The sequence below is a fragment of the Aquila chrysaetos genome, chromosome 1 (assembly GCF_900496995.4).
Source record: "Aquila chrysaetos chrysaetos chromosome 1, bAquChr1.4, whole genome shotgun sequence".
Taxonomy (NCBI): domain Eukaryota; kingdom Metazoa; phylum Chordata; class Aves; order Accipitriformes; family Accipitridae; genus Aquila; species Aquila chrysaetos.
The window spans coordinates 12,987,755-13,011,981 of record NC_044004.1 but is presented as its reverse complement, the minus strand read 5'-3'; the positions used below and the strand labels follow the sequence as shown (position 1 = coordinate 13,011,981).

Below are 24,227 nucleotides of genomic sequence, written 5' to 3'. Positions count from 1 at the left end.
TAGTGCATTCCTACTAAATATATTGAAACCTGTTAGAGAAAAGTCTGAAAGGAAAAAGGTCGAACTGTGGCCTAATGCAGATCCTACTAAGATTTAATGTTACTTTCCATTCACAGTGGTAGATGAGGTCCTTGATGCTGACAACAAAGTGGCCCTCCGATGTGGTGGGTATCTACAGCTTGCTTTTTCACTGTGCTGGGATATTATTAGGAAAAAGGGATCAGTAAAAAGGAATCCGAAACCTGATCTAGTGCTGAGGAATGCCTTTTGAATGTGTCATTTGAACCTAGTTATTACTTCTGGGAGGTGTGAACGTCTTTGCTCAAAACCTGAAATGGACCCTGAAAGTAGTAAAAAAGTTACACAAGCCTTCATGCAATTAAGCAAAGTAGTTTCAAAGAGGTAATTATATACTCCTGAAGCTGTACATCAAGATACCCAATAAAACGCATCATGTATTTGTTGGATGTTCCTTGTTTCACCTTACATTAAGGTCCATCCATTTTCTGGATTTTAAAAATATCTATGAATTTATGTATATATTTAGATCCTGCACACTTAGATGATCTTTTTTGTTCTTAAACTACATTTATTCCCTCATGAATGTTGCTCTATCTCCATTTATAAAACGCTGAATGGGCAGATTGTTTCTATCAAGCATTTCATATGAACAGTTTATGAAGTGTGAACAATAGAGGACTGTCTAATGATTGGTTATCATGACTTTCAAAGTTAACTGATACAGAACCCCTGCTCAGGGAGAATCAGGGGTTTTTATTGCACCAGCAGGAAATTTTAGGGAACATTATAAACTGGCCAATTTTAAGGAAGTAAGATGGATGGCTGACAGTAAAATGCTTACAAGCCGTGGCTATATATGTAATACTGAACTGCTGTGCAATTCCTCCTTCGGTATGTTCCTTAATAGGAAAAAATATTATATGGTGAAATTGATAAACTTTTAGAAATTTACTGGAGACCCTTTCCAGCAGAGCTCAGAATGAAAGAGGGAAACAGTGGTACTTGCTGAGGCTGACAGCTAAAAGCACAAGACCATCAGTCATTCAGATGTGGTTTAGCATTCAATGCAGGTCATTTAGCCTTGATTTTCCAAACAACTGCTGTCTCCTACAATACACACCCACCTAGTTGTTCTCGCTGTGTGTAGGTTGTCACACAGGGGCAACAAACAGGGTTCCCATAGAGAACTTCCATCTTTGCAGTTCAGAAAGGAAAAGCCACTGATTGGAGTCAGCATGCTGTATCCCTACAGCTTTTTGGAGAAAAAGTTCATTAGCTGCTTCGCATGCCAAGGGACCAGCTGTCCTTCAGCACATGGAGCAGCTCTGATTGACCAGGAGGACAAGTGGGAAATAAGCTCACAGCAGTGCCAGCAAGGCATATGGTCATGTACCAGCTGTTTCTGAAATGCTTGCCAAACGGAGATCAGAATCGGGTTGGCTGTTAGGAAAATAAAACCCAACAAAAACCAACAAGCAAACAAAAAATTCCACTGTCGGGATTCCTGAGATCTGACCACAAAACCAGAACTGTCAATTTGAAATGTCACACAGCAACTACGTGACTATTCAGAATAATCTATCATTGGCTTGCATGCTCTGACTTGCTCTATTAGAGGAACACCGATGTTCTGAGCATCTGTCCCTTCTACAGAGCTTTCAGAGAAAAAATAATTATAGAAAGGGTGAAATAAGGTAAGTGGATTCATATTAGTGATATATATTACTAATACATTGCAAATACGTTCAGAAGACTGAATGGAGATTGATTAAAATTGGTGCCAACTGTTATTACAGACAAATCCCAGGTGTCCCATATTTTACTGTATTTTATTTCTACCTTGAAAAGGGGAATTCAGATTCTGAGCTTGTGAACAAAAGAAGATTTGATTGCAATTGGCGCAAGTCGTATTACAGCGTTGGTGAAATGCTTCTGATAAACCAGTGGAATGACTCAGCAGAAAACAGTCAGCAGGATTTTTCCCCCAAAGCTTTTCAGTTTCAGCTTTTCATAACAAGAAAATAACTTGGAACAGTAATTAAATGGTTCAGAGAACGACACTGCCCTTCTATCACAGTGTTTAAAGCGCTACTTTCTCTTTAGAGCTTTCCCGTAATACTCCTTCAAGGTTTGGAGAAAGCCGAACTGATGAACTGCACGTTCGTATGACATCAATTACTGCCTCGGCAGCATTTAAGACAATGTCGGTAGCTCATGTAGCTACATAATCCTGCATATTTAACTTTTGGCTAGCCTAAATCAAATTTATGACTAAATTAGGTGCTAAGGGTGTTCAAAAAAGGTGAACCCTAGCTAAAAAAAAAAAAAAAAAAAGCAATGCTGCTCATGTATCAGGAAATGAGTACATAGGCTGGGAGGCAGTGGTTACTATCTTGGCTTGCATTCATGTTTCTTATGAGACTTATTTTTATATACAAGCTTAACTTGTCAAAAGGCCTAAACAGGACTACACTCAGGGTGGGGGGAGATCATCTTTTCAAAGATGAGCTTGGTTCCAGTGACCAAAGATGACGTTTGCACAAAAGAAACAGTGTTAGCCAACGTAGATGACGTACCACGTTTTGGAACTCTAGGAGCCACACACTTAGCAGTAAATAAAAGGAAGAAAACCCTTAGAATTGCGCGCAGACAGAAGACTTACTCTGACATCTTACGTAATATTGACTTTCCTTAGACCCGTATGTGTTCACGTATTTGAGAAATGAGAGGTGCTACTGTACACCTGAAAAGGGCATTATTATTTTCGCAATTAAGGAGCTTAATTAGTACTTTGGTGTGTCGTCTTTGTCATATTTTCAGTCTTACAGCGGCCCATTTTCACCCATCTACTATGCTGAAAATGTTGCTCTTTCATTACTCCACAGTTGTGTAAACAGTTCCGATTAAGCCGGCATTTAAAAAACTGGAATAAAATCTTCCCGGCTCCTGAGGAGCTCTGCTACCAAAACCGACTTTCAACGGCATCAATCTTCTAAAAGACGACTTTCCTCCCAGACAGGCTTTCATTTAGCAGCAAAATAAACTTTATTTGCTAACCTTGCCCTCAAGAGTCGTTAAGGATTTCAAAAGGACCTCCCACTACAAACACCGCCACACTCCATCATTATCCCCCGGTTTCCTCCTTCGCATTCCTGCCCCGGCCCTGGGTGTTTCCCTCTCCGTCGCTACCACGCAGCCCGCCCTCCCGAGGGGGCGAGGGTGGCTCCCGCCGGCAGCTCGCTGAGGGAGCCCAGCCCAGGCGAGGGGCCGCCGCCCGCCTCCCCGCCCGGGTGACGGCCACCCCGCGGCAGGAGGGACGGCGCGGCGCCGCTCCCCTCCCCTCGCCCGCCGCCCCGGCGGCCCTCGGAGGCGCTCTCCCCGCCGGCCGGCCGGCCGGTGACTTTCAAACGCCTCGCCCGCCCCTTTTCTCCTCAGGCGCCCGGCGGACAGCGCGGCGCTCCCCCGGCGGGCGGGGCCGGGCCGAGGCCGTGCAACCAGGGTGAAGAGATACTTCCCCTTCTCCCCCGCCCTTCCTGCGCGGCCGCCCGCCATGGAGCCGGCTCGCTGGCGCCCGGGCGCTACTGGACGGCGGCGGAGGGGGCCCGGATCCCCGTCCCCGTCCCGGCCCCCGCCCCGCCGGCGCGGCGGGCAGCTCGGCGCCCTCCTCGCCGCCCCGCTGCGCGCGCGCAGGCAGCCCGGCGCGGCCCCAGGGCCCGGCCCGCGCGCCCGGGCGGCGGGATCCGGGCCGCCCTCTGGGCGGAAGGATACGGGGAGGAGCCTGCGGCGCGGTCCGCCGGGGCGCTGAGTCCTGTTGCCGGGTGACGGAGCGGCCGGCCCCCCCCTCCCTCCCCGTGGCGCTGGGAGCCGCCGCTGCCGCCGCCGGTTTACGTAACGCCTCCCAGGGCAGGTCCCGGCTCCGTCCCGCCCGCCTCACTCGGGGACGGCAGCAGCGGGACGGAGTCCGCCGCCTCCTCCGGCTGCCAGAGGCCCCGGGGCCCCGCTCTGCGCCGCCACGGCAGGTAAATACCCGCCGCGGGCGCGGGGAGCGGAGGGAGGGGTAGGGCTGGAGGGAGGGCGGCTGCCGCCCTCCCCGTGGCAACGGGAAGACGGAGCCGGGAGGCGGTGGCGAGCGCCCCCCCCCCCCCCCCCCCCCCCCCCCTTTCTTTCCCGCCGCTGCGCTGAGGGACGGACGGGCGGGCTCGACCCCCGGGGAGCGCCGGGCCGGCGGCTCGGGGCCCGGCGGCTCGGAGGCCCGCGCCGGCCCGCTCTCCCCGCTCTCCCCTCCCCGCTAAGAGCCCGGGAAGAGGAGGAGTTGCGGGGCCGGGCCGGGCCCGGCCGGCGCCGGGAGGACGGTTTCCCGGGACGGCGCGTCCCGCTTCTGGGCTGCGCCTGCCGCAGCGCGGCGGGAGCGTGCCGGGGAGGCCGGGGGCAGGGCCGGGGGGGGAGAGGGGAGGAAGCGCGGCGACGGGAGGAGAGGGGCCGGGCAGGGGGTGACAGGGAGCGCGAGGGGCCGGGCGGGGGGGCTGGCTGCAGGCCGGCGGCGAGGCAGGGCTCGGGGGCGGGGCCGGGGGCCCGGCCGGGGTGCCCCGGTCCGAGCGCCTGCCTGGGAGCCGAGCCCTCCCCGGCGCTCCCCCGGCCCGGCCTGGCCCGGCCCCTGGGGTCTCGGCGTCAGGTGAGCCCCTTGAGCCGGCGGGCGGGAGGGAGGCGCCGGCCCGGAGCGGGAGCCGGGGCTCCGTGCCTGCGGGCCGGGTCACGCCCGGGAGGAGAGGAGGAGGGAGAGGAAGGCGGCACCCAGCACCCACCCGTCGTGGGTGCCGGCCTGCGCCCATGTCACCCGCCGCAGCGGACGGGAAACCGGAGGATGCGGCGCTTCGGGTCGGGGTAGCGAGAGCCCGAGCCGGGCAGCCCCTTCGCTGCCCAGCCTGACGGTGAGGCTGAAGTGACAGGGCTTTCCGCGCCCCCCCCCCCCCCCCCCTCCCCGGGTGCTGCCGGGCCCGGCTGGCGTGCGGGTATGGCTCACGCCGTGACCTTTCATCCTGTGCGTAATTGTACAAAGCGCAGGCAGCGGCTGCTGACCTGCCGGTGGGGAGGAGCTGGGAGACGGGTCCAAATGCCTCGCACCGGGGCAGATGGAAACCACCGCTGGCTTGGCTACGGCGTTACAGGGTTACCCTGGGGGCCGATCTGGTGGGACTGGCTCCCCTCCTGGGGTTTTTCTTCTTTTTTTTTTTTTTTTTTTTTCCTTTCCGACAGCATTGTCCTTTAGGGCCTATTGAAGGCAAAAGGCGGATAGAAAGGCTAGGGCTGCTGCTGTTTCAGGAGGAGGAGGAGCTGGGCTGATGGGAGACTGATGGGAGCCGCATCCTATGGCCGCTCGGAGCTGCGCGCCGCCGGGGCGGGCCCGGCAGGGCCGCAGCCGCTCGTAGGCAACGGGCGGGGTGGGGGGGGGGGGGGGGGACAAGGTTTGGCGAAGGTTACAGCTGAATGCAGAAGTGACACAAACTGACGCTTCGTTCCAGCAAACTCATTTCCATCTTCTCCTCGTGTCGTCTCGATTAAAAGCCTACGTTTATTAAGTCGCGTTAGGAAACTTTGAGAAAAGCGAAAGTGCGGTGCCTTTTTTCTGTTTTGTCTTTGTTGTAATTACTCATTGCAGTACCTGATACTGATCTGAAGGGTGAAAATAGTACGATTTGCTTGTCCTTTCAAATAAAAGGCATTCCTGTATTCCGATGTTTTCTGTGTATAAGTAATTCGGGTTGTAGTTTACAGGCCTGGGATCAGAGGACACTGTGGTGCAGGTAGTTGATTTTCCTCATACCAACCCTTTTAAGTGTTTAGGTTTTTACCCTTCTGTTGCACACCGTGTATTACTTCTGTGCTCCTGGGATGAGCTGGGAATTGCAGATCAAATTTGGTTTCTAAGCTGTCAAAAGTGAGCTTGTGATGATTCAGTAGATAATTGTGTAAAACAAACTACTTCACTGCAGTGCTTAAAGCCCAAGTATTGCGGGCTTCTCACAATCCATGGGAGCCTGAAATTGACATTTTTCTTTATTATTTAAGACAAAAATATGCCTTATAAATGACATGGAACTTGATCGTTACTTGACATGTAACTGTGCAGATTTTATTTTGTACTAATCCTCCATCTGCTGTTTCTTGTCAGTATGGATATGCTAAAATGGTAGTGTACAACCCCTCCCAATCAATAAAGCATATTGTATAGGTATCAAAATCTTCTACTTTGATCATTGAGATATAAGAGGGGATGTAGGTAACTTGAATAAAGTAAGTAGTACACTATATATTTATAATGTTCTTCATTTTCAAAGACTAAGAATTAAAGGGGAAATCCTGATTTGTACACTCCATTGAAAGCATCAGCAGTTTATATCCCCGCCATATTCTGCTTAGCAAATATTCACACACGTACAGTCACAGAACTTTATCAGTTCATTTGTCTCATGCACTGTGGGGGTAATGATCCTCTGAGATGACAGATTCTGCAAATTTCAATTGAATCCATGACCCTCTAGCTTTTCTGCTTATCAGTGAGGGAATCGGAAGGAAAGGAAGGGGCAAACAGATCTATATGTGACTCGAGGAAAAATTGGAGGCCTTAAACTTCTCTTGTTAATATGCTGATTTCATAGTCTGCATTCCCCACTGCTTTTGTTGTTGTTGTTGCTATTAGTTAATCTTCCAAGTAAGAGAAATTCCATAGGGGTAAAATGATGTCAGCATTTTCCTTTGCTCATTTGCTGTGCGTTCTAGCAGGAACAGGGACAGAGGAAGATCTAGATACTGCTCATAACTTCATTATTTGTCCTTCCTGAGCATCTTGTTTCTAGGTGAATAGGGGGAATGAAGGAAGCCAAGAGGTACATTTTATACTTAGCATGGGTGAATTTGCTGTGGAATTTTATTGGGTTTTAGGCATAGCGCTGTAGAGTCGGAATAGACTTTCTATCTACTTAGAATCCTAGCAAAATCGTATATCAGTTTTCTGCTTCTTTACGCTTTGCATAAAGCGGTACACAAAATTTGTACTGATGGATGCTGAAAGTAGTGTTAAATACTTCCTTTAAAGCCATCTGCAAGTTAATGTGTTCAAAGTAAGAAATTTGACCTGGTTCTTTTTAATTATTTTTTTTTGTAGCTTGTGAGAGTAAAGGACCCTTATTTCTTGTTATTCCATTGCAGCTTGTTTTTCCTTCTATCTTTTCTTAACACATGCATTTATAGCGTAGGTTTCATACCTGTCTGATAGACTGATAATGCGAAGCCCATAAATTGTATAATGGTAACAGCAACTGATAGCTAATTACTAAAAGTAATAACTTATTACTATAATAAGATGAGTAACAACGTCTGGTAAAACAGAATGTGATGAAGAGAGCAAGACTCGGAATTCCTGTAGGCTACGAGAGGTAGCAGGAACAATTCTAGTTATCTGCACTGCTAGTGGAGCTTGGAATACAAATGATCTTCTAGAAGCTATTTAATGTGCTCTGTTTATTGGGATAGTTTCTTCTGTATAGCGCGACAGAGATTGGAATCCTTCATTGTAGTCCAAGAACAGTGACAGGCTGGTTAGGTAATTTGTAAATGTAATTATAGAAACAAGTTGTTGTGTTGTGTCGTGTCCATTCCCCTAACCCTGCCCCAAGAAATTTTTTCTGAGTAAAGTCAATTTCATGATACAAAATAAAAATGTTCAAATGAATATATGAATGCTCAGTTGCATTTCAATACACAGACAAAAAGAAAATTGGCTGATAGGAGGGAAAAGTATGTTGTTTTCATAATTTGGAAGTAATTTACCAGATTTTTCTAGGCAGAAATACTGGGTAACTGCAGGACTGGCAGAGTGGTTTAGTAGAAAAAGACCTAGATGAGCTAGTTATAATGTTTTTACTAAAAGCATCTTGTGCTACTTTCCTGAAAGTTGGTTGGGTGCATTTGTGATGGATGCTGAGGGACTGAATGTGTATTTTATTGGGCCACGGTGGCGGTTGGTGGTGTGGGAGGAAGGGTTGAGTAGTTTGAACATTCAGTGCAGAGATTATTTTTTCACAGACTTCTTACTAGAAGTTATTTCTCTAGCTTTATTGGAAGCCACTGAATATTTTTAATTTTAATCTGCTGTTTCCTTTATAATTTCATATGCAAGTGTTTGGATTTACCTGCATAAAACTGTCCATTTATTATTTCTGCATCATCTAGGTTCTGTTCATAACTTGGCTTCTGTATGTCCACTTTGGTATCTGTCTTTCCAAGAGGTTTATTTCTAAGGCAGTAGTGTGGAAATTTCAATTATAAAGGATTTAAATTCATTTTTCACTGTTGTGGTATTAAATGTAGTAGACGAATTATATCCTGCTAGGTTTGTGCATAGTCTGTGCTCAGGCTTGCTATAACAATTTTAACTTTTAATATAATTTGGGGAATGTTTAAATTTCTCTTTTTTACTGTGTTGAGGAAGAAGTTGCAAATATGCGGTCCATGCTAATTTTACTTTTGTCTGTAACTTTCTAGGCCTTATTCTGGAAAGGATTGCATCTGAAAAATTTATACTCTGTGCAAAAAACTTGTTAATAAATAAAAATAAATTGTAACGGGGATGAAATCTGAATAGTTTTGTGTTCTTTTTGTAGCTTTTAAAAGTCTTCCCCTGATTACTGTTAAATTTATATAAGGAACAAGGTCTGCTGGATGGAACGCTGGACTAGGATTGAAGAGATCTGCAGTTTTCTATCAGCTGTGTCACTGAGTGAATTCAAGCAAATTGTTTCATCTTAATGTGCCTGTGTTTAAGATGCTGTGTGGAAAGGAGGAGCTGTTATGCCTTTTGTGTGTTATTAAATAGTGTGAGTGTGGGATTTTTGTTGTTTTTATGGTTTGTTTAGATGAACTAGCTTGGTTAGAGAAGAATTCTGAAGAGAGCCATAGTTGCATTGCAGATGAGGTTTTGCACATATAGACTGCAGAAGAAAGTAGAGAGAGAGATAAGAGGTACAAGACTAGGGGAGGCTGAAGGCCAGAGAAAATAAAGCAACTTTTCATAAGATTGTGTAGTTTTAACATCAGAACACCAGAGTTGAGTTGCAAGATATGTATACTCTGCAAGGTTATTCCAGGTAGTGTTAGCTTAGTCAGGACTTAGACTGAGATAATAATCTTCAACAGTAAAGTGGGAAAATGTGCTAAAACTACACAGAGTGATTAAGGAAATTATTTTGGTCATTTAGTATGTGTCATATGTGCTTCTTAAGAAAATAAAGTGTTTTATTAGCCTAAAAAAAAAAGGCTGCTTGAAGCATCACTAATGAAGAAATCAGTAATGCGTATTGCTGCCATTGGATGAGTAATTAATTCTCACTAAATCCTTGTGACACTGTAATCTGTTATTACAAACTTGAAACAAATTTGAAGACTGTGGCTGAGTGGGAGTGCAACATTAAAACACTGCATTGAATTTAGGACACTGGAGTGTCTTTAAAGAAACAGAGCCAGCTTCCAGTGATTTGTCTGATTGATAACTTAGCTTATGAAACTTCAGGAAAAACTTTTACTGTTTCATGATATTTTAATTCTGCTGGCTGAAGATTTTGAGCTAATGACTGTTACTAATTAGCTAAAGGTTGCTGTTGAGTTAATTCCTATTCTCCTGGTTCTGTCTTCTGGGGTAGAAGTTCACTCTGCTGCTTGTTTGACTATTGCACTTAACAGTGAAACTGAATTACCTATAGCAATTTTTGTTTTATTGAAGTTTTTATAGCTGCTTTGCTGGGAAGTCATGTTGAATTGTGTGGGGTGACATAAGAGTTTTAAAATGTTTCTGTAAGTCCAGATATTAGTTTAATTTTCATATTTACGTAGATCACTTTTTCAGCAGCTTCTCTGAACAGGATATCTTATCAGCTTGAGAGAAACCTCAGAGTTCCAGTTTTTAGTAACTTTGTTCTTGAGTTGTGAAAGAAATGCCTTGGTTAACAGTATAGTAACTTCCTTGAAGAGAAGTAATATAATGCTGACCTGCTGTTTTTGTAAGAGGTTTACTGGTGGTGATAGTTAAATATTTTGCATTTTATGTAAAATAAGATTTCCGGTTGTCATTTGAAGTAGCAAACAGCAAAGTTATTATTTAAGAGCAATATTAACCTGTTCTACCTGTTAAGTCTGTAAACTTTTTTTTTTTAAATAAGCAATAGCATTTTTCAGCAACATACTTAATCATAAAAGTGGAGATGTGATATGGCAACAAATATCACCACTGTTTTTATGGAAAAAGAGAAGAAAAAGTTGTTTTCCTGGCGGTCTTACAACATAAACTGAACAAACAATGCCTACGCAAATGCACTCAAATGCTAAAATATGTATTCCTTCATGTGAGTTGTTATTCAGTTCAAAATTGCGGAGTCTCCTACTTCTGATCTCAATTTCATAAATATATAGAATTTCATTTACTCACATTTTGGATTAAAAATTAGAGGTGGTAGCAGTGCAGGAGAAAAGCGTTTGAAACAATTTCCTTTGTCGGTCTGCCATATTTTCTTTGCTGCAAAGTCAGTACCTTCTCTGCTGGCTAAGTCATAGAGCTTGCAAATTCAGCGTGTCATAACTCCTTGCCATTACTGAGCTTCTTGTGGCTGACACATACTATACATTTTTACACGGTTCTTAATGAAATCATTGTCTATATGTGACTTCCAACTGAATTTATGCTAACATCGTTTTTTTAATGAAAAGAGCTGTTGAAAAGACTATATAGTTAGGCAATAGTTATATTTGTTTTCAAACCCTTCATGAGGCTATTTTAAGCTTTTCCAAAAGGTAGTCATTAACTCCTTGAATCGCAGACCAAGTATAGAAAACTTCAATAGTAAGCTTTCAGAGAAGACCTTCATAGAAATTAAAGAAGTTAATAAAGCAAAGTAAAATATATAGTATGGTCATTAACTGGTTAGATGTTTATATACAGCTGGATTATTAAGTTTTGAAGTACAAATAGCTGGAGAAATACCATAGCCTTTAAACGGGCAGTGGTTATTTGATCTTTGGAAGTCATAATTCATTCTCCTTTTCCCTCCCCAGCTGAAAGATGCAACGTATGTCTAAGAAAAAATTGTATATTAATTGAAATAAATCCTATATGGTTGCACTAAAAGAGTAGCCACTGGGCTACTTGGTGCCACAGTAGTGTTCCAGCTCATGTGAACAGCACCGAATATTTTATCAGGGTGGCCCCACTGGTGGCCTGGGGGATGGGATGCTCCTTCTGGTGGCTGCCTGTGCCTCGGAGGAGGCTGGCAACGCCTCTTGGGGCACACTGGTGTCTGTGTCTACGCACTGAGAGGTTATGAAACTGGAGGCAAGTCTGTTTTAATGGATACACATTGCTCAGGCCTCCAAGCCATTACTGTCCCGCTTGGGAAGGGAGTTCAAACACAGGTAAATAGCTGTTAGTAACAGGTAGTTTGAACGGCTCTAAAAGTCAGGTCAATAGAAGACATCAGGAGGGCAGGAAGGAGAGTGATCAAAGTAGTCAAGAGCATATATCTGATCTTCCCGTTACTTGACTGCATCCTCTGTTGCGTTGTTAAGCCCCACATATATTCTAGGTGATAGAAAGGCTAGTAAATACAGTGAGACACAAGTAGTAGAAAGTTTATAGATATTACATGCCAAAAGTCCTGAGGATAAATGTCTCAGTGAGCTTAAAATGTGTGCATCCTTTGTGATGTTAGTTATATTTGGTTTTGGTTTTTATTAACTCCGTTTACGTTTCCTTAAGTCTGAGAAAGAGTTATTGAAGTATGATGATGGTAATCAACGATGTGTGGTCTGCTGCATGTGTACATAGTAAAAGATACAGCTTTTGATAAATAGTGTCCCTGTGAAGATTCTCATGGGACTGAACGAGAAAGACTATCTGTCTCCTTGAAGTTACAGCTAGACAAGTATTTCTCCCCAAGACCTCTCAGGCCCAGTAGCAGTCCATCCAGGCAATCCCAATGTGTAATAGACTTGAGGTAAACGGGGGAGGGTGAGATGTTTGTCACTGGCTTTGCTCTGGTATGCTGATAAGATCTGCAATTTTAAATTGAAAAACTTAAATCATACCAATGTCTTCAACGGTAAAAAGAAACGTAACAGAACAGTCTGAAACCTGATGTCGGTCGTACTGAAATTACACCGATGGTTGGGGAGTGCTGTAAAGTAGGAGCTGAGGCAACGTCTACGTTTTTGAGGTGTACACATGCCGCTTTCTGCATTAGCACTCACACTTACTCTTGGGTTCTCCACACTTTGGTGACCCATAATATTCTAGGCTAGTTAAAGCGCAACACCTGCCTCTCTGTGACCAAACTTGAAGCAACCAGTAATTTCTTTGTCATCTCCAGGCTACTGTTGTGGTGGAATTCTGTTTGTTTTGAGGCTGAATCTGCTGAATTATATGAGCATGGGATACAGTTGCATGGGTCAGTAGGGAATTTCTGTAAAAATGTTGGAAGTACATATCATACCTGCTGAAATACCTGTATTGGCTTCCCCGCTTCGTGTTCCAAAGAATAACGGTGGTCTGAAAGACTTGTATCTGAATTAGCTAAAATGTAGTTTCTGAACTCTGCCTTCCTAATGTTTTCTTGTTATACTTAACTGGATCTAACAGTGGGTTGCTTCTGAAAGGGACAACCCCACTTCCTCTCGTATGCCAGATGTAGAAATATTGTGGCAAGGGAGTGAGTTGAGAGGTTATTTGTATTTTTTTTGAAGACTGGCCCACTAGAAATGAATTTTTTGCATTTGGAACAGGGTGATCCAGTTCATCCCTGCAACCACACAGTGGACGGGTTAAGTACAAGGACAAAAGGGTGAGAATGCCAGGAAGGGACAATGGGAGAAACAGTAGAACATCCTCTCTTGGTGGCAATATGCAGTTTCGGTGCAGTTTGTGTTATGCTAACAAGCCTTTGAGTCAGCCACACAGGTTCCTCTGTCAAGATGCTGCTGCTGGTGTCGTTCTCTTGAAAGTTAGGTACTGCTGGTATGAAAAACATCACTTCTGTTTTTTACAAACTGGTACTTGTGCCGGCAATACCAGCAATTCAGATTTTGTCAGTTACATGCAGCATTTTTTAAAGTTCATTTTTAATGTGAAAAATATTTACTTAATCCTTGTCATTAGATGCCGATCTGTATTTTTAAACTTACTAAAAATTATCATTTTGAAGTTACGTGATATGTGTACATTTTTTTTTTTTTCAGATAGGATTTTAAAAAAAATGTAATCTTGTTTAAACAAGGGAGTAAAATTTAGTTCAAACACCAATTTTAAGCAAGCTTGAAATTTAGTTCAAAATCCAGTCTGGACAGTAAACTGGAAAAAAAATCTCTCATGGCAGTTTATGTTCATCATTTTTTAAGAATAGAATAGAATTATTAGGACTGTACTGGTGTCTGGATAACCTTGTTTGGACGAATTCATACTAAAATAAGGTAAATGTTGCCATTGTTAATGGCAGATGGGCATTTAAAATTAGTGAAGCAGTGTTTCACTCCTTTAGATTCAGACAGTCTATAAATACCTTTTGATTTATTAGATCTGATCAATGTTTGAAGGCGTTTTTAAGAGTTGTAAGCCCTTCTTAAAATTAATACTGAAATTTTGGAGACATAGTGCTTTGGGTTGGAGGGGTGCAGGTTACAGATGTGCTGTACTTAGACTTACCTGGTACAACTGCACAACAAACTGTGGTACCAGAAGTTGTTTTATTTTGTCAGAAGTGTTCTGGGCTCCCTTATGTTTATTGAAATGGAAGTGGTGGCTATGTGCTGCATAATGAAGTGCTTGCTTTTGATTTTTTTAATGCATCTTTAATATTGAGTCTTGACCTCATGAAACAGTTTCCTAAGTGATGCTATGAAATAACAATACTTCTGTCTTGAAGGTAAAATTTGCTTCCTAAATTATCAAGACAGCTATTGAACCATGATATGCAAAACTTGCCAACTATTAGGACTTATTAATTAAATTTTTAAGTCATATTACATGTAGTGAAGAACCACTTCCTAGGTCTCCACTATGCAGAGATGCTTCTTTTCAAGTTTGCTATATGTAATAGGAACCCTTTCAAAAGAGTCTGTTTATGAAGCCACTTTCAGACCTTCTTACAATTCTATAAAGCGATGACATTTTGGTATGTGGTGGACATAGTATGCTGTGAGTGTTCTTCACAGTGTTTGTAGGTTTTGCTGCTGGGTCATGCTTTTTCCTCTTTCCATCTTGCCTTTTTTTCCTAACTTACAAATTGTACTTTTTCCAGCTTATATTACATGTTTGTTTTGAGGAAGTGGAGAATATTCAGATTACGGAGAATTTGCAGTCTTGGATATGCAGTTGAACCCCTAGTGCAGGTGCCTCACCTGCTAATTCTGCAGTCCATTAACAATTGTTTCCCATAGCTCAGTTTTTGATCTGTGACAGGATTGATATTCTGACATCTTGTAACAAAGTTCATATATGTTAATAATGTGCAGCCCTGTGAGTGGATCAGCTAATTGAACTCCTCCAACTACTGTTTTTTGAATTGTTGTTCTTGTATTATGGTGAACATGAATGTTTTATAAGAACAGCTGTACTGGTTCAGACAAAGGCTTTCTCAAATCTGGTACTTGTGTGCAACAGCATCTGTAAGTGAGCTGTTAGGGACGAAAAAGAACAGGGAGAGTATATGTGATACCTCTCCTGAATACTCCCCTCAGCCTCACACCATTTTCAGTCTAGGGGATTTCCTGAGCCTGATGTGGTTTGTCTAGTTGGAAACTCTCAAGGGATCTCTCTTGTTCAATTTCCTTTGAAGCCCATCTAAATTTTTTTTCTTTTTTTTTTTTTTTTTTTTTTTTGAGTCCTCAGTGTCTTTTGGCAAGGAATTTCTAGTAGCTGTTTTGTGAAGTTTTGTACATAGCTCTTACTAACTCGTTGGTACTTTCTGTTAAAAAAAGACATTGACCAGTCAATCTCTATCCATGGAGAGGCATGTTGTCTTTGATATTACAGGACCAGGGTTGCACATTATGTACAATATGCGTGCAAAACATTAATTCAGTGACACAAGTATGACTTTAGTTTTGTTCTGTGATTTGCTCTTTTGACTGCTGCTGGGTTTGAGCTTACAGTTTCATGGAATATCTAACATACTACTTAGGAAATAGATCCTGGGATTAATAGTCAGCTCACAACTTGTTGTTCTATGTATTAATAGCATGAGGTTATTACTCCCGCTATGTCTCATTTCAAGTTTACCTATGCTGAATTTTGTTTGCTTTTTGATTGCCCAGTCCAGTTTCATAAAGTCCTTCTGCATTTTTTCAGTTACGTTGTGTTCACTATCCCTGATAGCTTGCTGTTGTTTGGTAGCTTCTCAGCTGTCACCCATCTCATCTTCCAGGTCACTTACAAATTTGTTAAGCAATGCAGGTCCCAGTGCAGAATCCTACGGAGCTGCACTGGCAACTCCCCTGGTGTCATCTTGGTTACGTCTCTGTTCATCTTCTTTGCTAACCTAAGTAAATGAGGCTTATATGGTAGCTCTTGAATCCTTTGAGTAATTCCATTAAGCTTTTATACAGGATTAGCAGCTTCAGATTTTCATTTGGATAAGTGTTATGAAAATAAGCTTGCAGATTTAGAAGAAAAAAAATCCTGCAGTAACACCCACACACTGGTTTCTCTGTCCTCTGTGGGTTCTCTGACTTGACTTGAGTTACGCTAGAACCATAGCATAAGCCCAGCCTCGTTAGACATCAGTCAACCATAAAACATATATCCATTACAAATGAGATTGTATCATTCTTGCACTTCCCAATAATACTTCTTAAAAAAGGAAATTCTATGTATATCTAAAAGTTAATTCACAGAGCTGCTTTTATGCTTCCAACCACTTTTAGTGTTCCTTGCGTTGATTCCAGCCAGGTGTTTTAATCTGTGTTTCTCATGGCATGGCAATGCTTCTGAAGCTTTGTGGCAGAAATTGTCTGAACTGAGGTAGAGGGAGAGGTTTGTTTATACCATAGGCATTATAAATTTTTTTGTTTTACAGTAGTGTTTCAGTGCCTTGGTCATGAATCAAGTCCCTGCTTTGCTGTTTATTGTACAATAACATCAAACATCACCAACACATAAAAAAGCTGTCCTTGCTCTGAAGACTGTACAGCCAAGTTTCGTAGATTATCGAGGAATGTGATTAAAAAATAACAACTTCTTTTACTTCTGAATTCACATGTCTTTTAAGTGCCATGTGAAATTTATTAAGGACACAGTTTCCATTGTTTGCTAGATTTTAAACAGGCTTTGTTTCTGGGCTTTGACAGTGCCCTCCCCAGTGAGTGGCTGTTTGGTTTGTATGTTAAGGATTTGTTTAGATTTTTCACTGAAAGAAACAGAAGAAATGATGGTAAAATTGCTAATTCCTCCATAATATATAAGAACAGTTTTGGGCTTCTGGTACCATCATATGATGTGACCATGCTTTTGATTATCAGTTTTCTAGAGGGGACTGAAATTTACTGAAGCAAGTATGTGATTTTAGTATGTTATTGATGAAACTTGATAAAATTTTCACTTTGATTTATAGTAATTAGTGTTTGCATTGTTTTTGGTACATGTAGTTGCCAGGGAGAGGAAGGATTGTCTGCTTTTGATACAACCATTCTGGGGAGAAAATACTACTTCTAAAAAAACTTCGTCCTGGTTAAAAAATGTGGACACTTACATCCACATCAAAAAAAAAAAAAGTAGGAAAGGATTCTATAATCTTTTTTTTCTTGATGCCTTGAAAAATTGTCATACATTGACAAAGACCACAGCGGGGAAAAAACTTCTGAAAATAAGAGCTGTTAATTGTAAACTTTGTACTGTACTGGCATATTTCAAAGAATAATAGAGGAAACTTTGTATAAAACAGCAGCTATGACTTAACTATTGTGTGAGAATGTGTTCAGTCTAATTGTTAACATATAGCAGTAGGCAGAATGAAGCACTAAAAACACAGATATTATCCCTTTTGGGAATGGAAGGAAGGAAAAAGGTAGCATCTGTAGCTTTATCCAAGAGATTGACTTCTCTGTAGTAGATGCATCAGAATGTGTAAGGAGTAACTTTTAGGCTTGAGAGACTTTATTTGTAGAATATACAAATAAATAATATTTTAGTTTTCAACTTCCTTCAATATGTAGATCCTGTAATTTTTTTTCCACTGAGAGTGTAGACCCCAGTGTAGTGAATTTAAGCCTGCAGACAATTTGCTTCCTTTTTAAGTTACCTTTTTATGATTTCCAAGAAATAGTTTGTGGACCTTTAGTTTACCTGAAAGGACAATAGTAAGGGGTATGGTTTTTACTCTCCTATTCTAATATTTTCTGTTACACCTACTATCAACTCTTAAAGTATCTTTAAGAAAGCTTGAAAGCTTGTTAAAGGGTTAAGCCTACTTATTTTTTTCATTCCTGAACAAACATTTTTTTGTAACCTTACTGTGTAGATACGTAATTTTCAGAGGCCTCTTGGTGCTGATAAAATACAGGTGAGGCTACCTTAGATTAATTCAGTGGATTTTGTGGTTTGGCTTTGGTCACTGTTTTCTAAGATTAGAAACAGTTGGAAAAAAAGGCCTTACTTAAAAGTAAGCTAAGTAAGCTATCAAGCTCCTTAAAATAACTTATTTTTTTATATGAAAGGGAATTATGGAGAAAAAAAGCTGTTGAAGACATGGAAATGGCTTGCCTGGCATGAGCTTTTAGCCAATTTACTCTTTTGGTTGATAGTCTGATATGAACAGTTGCATATGCTAGCACTTTCTTGGTGGGCTTGTATCAAACTTCATTGAAGAGTGATTTAATTACACTGTTCTTTTACTGCAGGCTTTGGTAATCTTAGTGTAATTTTATACTATCATGCTGTATTCCTGTAGACATAACTATCACAAGAAGGTGTTTGTGTGGCTCTCATACTGTAGTACCAAGGCACTTTTTATTATTTTATGTATTTCTTATGACAATACCTGTATTCAGGGTCACTTACAGGGAAGCCTAGGATTATTTAGTTTTCAGAAGAGATTATTTACCATGAAAGAACAACTCTATTCTAGGGAATGGCCCTGGAGTGTTCCAGCTTCAGTTTCTGTACCATTGATCCTCCTTCCTGCTTCTTGCTATCGATTATTTAAAGTTGTTGCTTTTCCATAACCAGATCTCAGGAGACTAAAACTCAGTTATTGTCTTCTGCTGTCTATTTTAGGTCAAAAGAATGTTTAGTAACTATCACACTGAGTAGAATTTTGAGAAAGAGTATCTATTCTAAGATAATCTAAGTTGTAAAGTCCGAGTGTTTACACAATTATCTATTCTCATTCCTTTACAAGACACTTCATAAGTTGGCTCTTGTGCCTCTAGTTGTTAAGCTGTTGACAACTTACCTAACAGTGACCTTATTAAGGTCATTGATTAATGTTACAAAAACTGAAGGTTACTTAAAAGGAAAAATTCTGCTAGGAAGTGGAGTAAGTAGAAATTCTTTTGAAAGAATTTCATAATATATTTTTTTACTTTAGGATTTGTAAGTAATCAGTAGTTTTTACAAACTATTGAGAGAGATGTGTAAATTTTTACTTGGTAATTCTCGTTATAGGGCATGTCCCTCCATCATATTTTATAGCTGTAAATGGAAAATTCCTTCCAACTTCGTAGTTCAAATAACTAGCCTCGCACTAATTACTTAGGCTGTATTGTAGTCTTCCTGTTCACATTAGCCATGGTCATTGTGAGCATGGAGAAAGTTATTTTTAACAAGATATTGTGAAAAAGATTTAGAAGGGGTGATAACTTAGAAAATGTTGTCTCTAAAATTGAGCTTCACATCTGTTAGCAGAAGTGTTCACTCTGAGTGACTTGTATTAATTTGATATGGAAAGCCTCTCTAGTACTGGGATGGGAAAATACTCAGTTTGCATGAAATTTTGTTAGTTCTAAAACATAATGGAAGTACATTTAAGACTCTGTAAAACAAAGTACTTGAGACAATTTTAAAATGAGAACTCTCAAATATTATTTCAGAATTTTGTTCAATTTCCAGGTTTTATATCATGTATATATTTTGAAACTTAAAATAATGTTAAAATATGTAATTGAATATGATACTTAAAAAAGATGGACTATAATATTTGAACACCATAGAAATTTTTTTGTTGTCTCATTTCTTAAATCCAGTGATAACCTCTCTCTCTTTTGCTGTCTCTCCCCTCCCCATCTAAAAAAAGGAAGACATGCTTTAACTGGTCAGCCAAAGTCAATCAGATTTTGTTAGCCTGGATCTCAACAACTGAATTTCTCAAATGCCTCATGAAAATAAGTGTTAAGATAGAGAGGCCACATTATCATTATCACCTCATTCAGGGAAAAGCTGAAGCATAAACTCAGTCCTTACTAGGTGCGAAGGATCTAAACCATGTGTCTAAGTAAGTTTTGCTTGAAGTGACTCAGTATCCAGAAGCCCTTTGCTTTTCTATATTGTAGAATCAGAATGGTTTGGGTTGGAAGGAACCTTTAAAGATCATCTAGTCCAACCCACGCCTACTGTGGGCAGGGACATCTTTCACTAGGTTAGGTTGCTCAAAGCCCTGCCCAGCCTTACCTTGAACACTTCAAATAGGTCATCCACAACTTCTCTGGATAAGCTGTTCCAGTGTCTCACCACCCTCATTGTAAAAAATGTCTTCCTTATGTCCAATCTAAATCTATCCTCTTTTGGTTTAAAACCATTGCCCCATGTCCTGTCACAACAGGCCCTCGTAAAAAGTCTGTCCCCATCTTTCTTAAAAGCCCCCTTTAAGTACTGAAAGGCTGCAATAAGGTCTTCCCAGAGCCTTCTCTTCTCCAGGCTGAACAGTGCCAGCTCTCTCAACCTTTTTTCATAGGAGAGGTATTCCATCCATCTGATGATTTTTGTGGTCCTCCACTGAATCTGCTCTAACAGGTCTGTGTCTTTCTTGTACTGGGGACCCCAGAGCTGGATGCAGTACTCCAGGTAGGATTTCAGAAGAGTGGAGTAGAGGGGGTGAATCTCATCCCTTGACCTGCTGTCCACACTTCTTTTGATGCAGCCCAGGATACAACTGGCTTTCTGGGCTGCAAACTCTGGCTTATGTCCAGTTTTTCATCTACCAGTATCCCCAAGTCCTTCTCTGCAGAGCTGCTCTCAATCCCTTCATTCCAGCCTGTATTGATACTGAGGATTGCCCTGACCAATGTGCAGGACCTTGCACTTGGCCTTGTTGAACTTAATGAGGTTCCCATGGGCACTCTCCTCAAGCCTATCAAGATCCCTCTGGATGGCATCCCTTCCCTCAAGCCAATCAATTGCACCACTCAGCTTGGTGTCACCTGTGAACTTGCTGAGGGTGCACTCAATCCCACTATCTATTTAATTGATGGAAGATATTAAGTAGTATTTGTCCCAATATGGACCTTAGATGGACACCACTCATTACTAGTTTCCACTTGGACATTGAGCCATTAACTGTAACTCTTTGGACACAGCCATCCAGCCAATTCCTTATCCATCTAATAGTGCATCCACCAAATCCAATTTAGCAGCAAGGATGTTGTGTGGGACCATGTCAAATGCCTTAGAGAAGTCTAGCTAGGTGACATCTATAGGTCTTCCGTTGTCCACTGATGCAGTCACTTCTGATTGAAGTAACTAAATTTCTAGAAGCCCATTGCTTTGCTATATTGGGTACTCAAAACCTTCAATGAAAAATGTGATCACCTTAACCAAGCTCTCTCCATTCTGCCCCTCTTGAGTGTTTTTGGTGGTATCTTTGCAAACCAGAGACTACTTGGAATGTGTGTTTGTGGTCCCTCTCCATTCTCTGTACACTTTATAAAAGAAAAGATTATGGGTAGGTGGGAGACCTGCTGAATTAGAATAAATTAATTTCTCATTTGGTCAATTTCTCACTTTTTTTTTTCCCCCTGACTTTCCTCACTGTCCACCTTTTCATAATTCCCCTTTCCAGTGGAATTTTGTCAACTCCGTCAAAAAGTTGTTGATTTCCTGACCATTCAGGTAGTTCTGCTCCATGTCTCAAAAAAGACAAATCACGAGTGTCTGTTTTCCCCAATCTTTGAAACATGGGGCTTGGGGGGCTGACTGGGATTGTGGCATTGACTTGGCAAGAGTGTTCATCACATGCTGTGATGTGGAGTACCAACAAGAGAAGGACAAAATAGACTTTTGAGTGGAATATTGTTCTTCAACAATTAAGAGAATATGGAATGCTTAAGAGTTTGGACTTGTGATTCTTGATTTGGAGTATCTTGGTCACAATATTAGACTTTTCTCATACTTTGTGTTCTCTTAATTATGTGATGAAGCAGTAACCTCCAGGCCCTTTGCAGGATGTTTCTACCTACTGTTATTTGTGCTTACTTATGACATTCTGACTAATACAAACATGTTACTGACAAAGATCGAATACTCTTGCATTACTTACTTTCTCAAAATGAACATTGTCATCAGAGAAGTAAGGTGGCATAATGTAGTGTAGGGTTTTGTCAGCTTTGTAGCAACTGATTATAGTGAGTTTCTTTTTGATGATGTCACAGCTGACTCAGTAAAGATCTGGAATATACAGTTGTACCTGGGTGGTGATGCAAAGAAAGCTCCTAAAAACTATGATCATTTGTTGTGTGGGCATAGGTATCAACTGTAAGGTCACCTTTCAATTTTGGCCCCAAAACACATGCTGCCCACAGTATATAGTTTAGATATATTAGGTGATGTCTGTTTTGAGTGTGTTGGTCATCTTGCAGTGGGGTTGACAAATTAGTAGATTTTGCTTAGATCCTTTAGTCTTTGTTTCCTTTCAGTGAAGGGATATTTTCTGCTAGGATTTGAGCTTTGTTTTCTCTGCTGAGAAGCTGGAGAGGAGAGAGAAGGCCTACACAAATGCCAGATTGGCATGTGGTTGATTGGCAGACCAGTCAAAAATGCCTTTTTTTGGACTGGCTGCTTCTGGGTTAGAGGGCAGAATGCCTACGTGTGTGGTGCTTGCACCTTCTGCCCCTTACTTATTGAGATTGATTTGGGATTGTGGGTGGTATAAGTCTTAGGATGGTTTGTCTATTTTAGGATATGGTATAGAGTGTAAGCTCTCAGGTAAGACTGGTGTATGCTTTCTGTAAAGAGGGTTAAATGTTAATTCTGGCACTGATAAGTTATGTTCTGCTCAATTTTTTTAAGTTATTCCAGAGATTTATGTTTTTATGAGGACAGATTTTGGATGATAAAATGCTTTGCTGTCCTGAGGCAAGGCAAATATTGAAACTAAAAAAAGCACTCAAAACCCAAGCTTGAAGATAGCAACTATTTAGTAGTAGGATTTTTGAAACTCCTGGCCAGATGAATTTCATAAATTCAGTGTTTTATAAACAAGACACTTTTTTCTATCCCAGAAACAGAAGTCACTGTAGGACAGTAAGATTATATTGTCTTCTAGTGATGCAAAATATACAGGCAGTCTTTATGCAAACTAACATAGATTGGGAGTTTTTTTGTTTTTATCAAAGTGGGTTTTTTTCAGCTGATAGTGAAAGTAATAAAGTCTCAACTTTCTCATAAAGCTAGGTCAAACATACATTTCAATCAATGGATTAGTTGTGAAGTCTTTGATGAAAGAGTCTCTCTTCCTGCATTAAAAAGTACCTTTTCTAAAAGTCACCTTTAAACTTGGAATAATTCCTGTTACTCTTCAAAATGACACTGAATAGGTGTATTATATATGTGGAGTAAGCAGTATGTAAATGACTGCTTTCTACATTGGGTGTTTTTTTCACTGTTTAATATTATTCATGTATGGATACATATTATCACAACTTATCATTTTTTCCTCTTTATAGGTCCTGCTGGGGACTTGCATCTGGCCTCAATGTGAAATTAAGGTAGAAAAACACATCTACATATGTGTTTGCTATTAGGATTTAGTTTATTCACTGGTCATGCCTGAAGAGTGATGTTCGTCTCTAGACGGCTAACTGCCAGGAAATATAAATGATTGTCCTAGAAGTCAAGCCTCTCTCCTATTTACTGGAGTGAAAATCACCTCCAGATATCGACGGAATATCAACTACAGAAAATGCTTCACGTTATAAGGATGCCAACCACCTAGATTCATGCGCCCTATCTGTACAGTTGTTGTGGATGGTTTGCCATCTGAAAGCTCCTCAAGCTCTTATCCAGGCCCTGTATCTGTTTCTGAAATGTCTCTGCTACATGCTTTGGGTCCAGTGCAGACCTGGCTGGGACAAGAGCTAGAGAAGTGTGGCATTGATGCCATGATTTATACTCGGTATGTCCTCAGTCTTCTGCTGCATGATAGCTATGACTACGACCTGCAGGAACAGGTATTTACATATTTTAGATGTTGTCCAGTGAAAGTGAGTTTTTGTATCAGTTATGTTTTGTGTATTAAACATGGGTGTGGCTCAGATGGGGAGGTGGTTGTCTTTCAGTGTGTGGGTGGAAGGGGGGTATAACCCACATGGGAATCAGATTTGATGGGTGAACTGAGATTAATGTAGTTAGTTTGTTGTTTGAGCAATTACATTAAACAATATTTTCACATTGCTACAATTGATATCACTGGGATGTTCTGTATCATAAATGCAGACCGTCAGTACTCGTGATTATAAGGTTAATTTAATTTTGGAACATTAGTAGTAAACTAATGTAATTCTTGTAAACTGTGTGTCAAATTGGCCTGCCTCACAGTAGTTTGTAGACTCCCCATCACTTCTCATGGATTTCTTCTTGTGCTATTTTCAGTAAAGAAAACCCTTTTTTTTTTTTTTTGGTAGTATTCAGGTATTTAAAATAAATTATTGCACATGCATTATTCATCTCTTCTTAAAGAATGTTAGTGCTGAATCCTGATAAAAGGTATGCAAAAGAGTTGTGGAACAGTGAGTCGCTGTACATGGCTGTAATAGGGGGAGAAAAGTGAAGCTATGTATCAGATAGGCACAACTTTATTACTGTTTCCATGTGCCTTTATTGCTATGGATTTCATATGTCCATAGAACATACTTTTCAGTCCTGATTTCACCTCTTTTTCTGTTTTTTTTTGTTTGTTTTTTTTTTT

At 41.3% G+C, this 24,227-nt stretch overlaps 1 protein-coding gene across 4 annotated transcripts in view; it reads left to right on the top strand.

Moving 5' to 3' along the window:
• The first annotated feature begins 3,865 nt into the window (after positions 1-3,865).
• Positions 3,866-24,227, top strand: part of KIAA0232 (KIAA0232 ortholog) — a 73,135-nt gene continuing 52,773 nt past the window's right edge. The window contains exons 1-2 of one of the 4 annotated variants that reach the window (XM_030028358.2): positions 3,866-4,040; positions 22,987-23,490. In XM_030028358.2, coding sequence (XP_029884218.1) covers positions 23,260-23,490 — 231 coding nt within the window. In that variant the 5' untranslated portion in view covers positions 3,866-4,040; positions 22,987-23,259. Of the gene's footprint in view, positions 4,041-4,603; positions 4,694-22,986; positions 23,491-24,227 lie in introns of those variants that run through there. The other 3 variants (XM_030028185.2, XM_030028273.2, XM_030028441.1) reach the window with 3 other exon arrangements.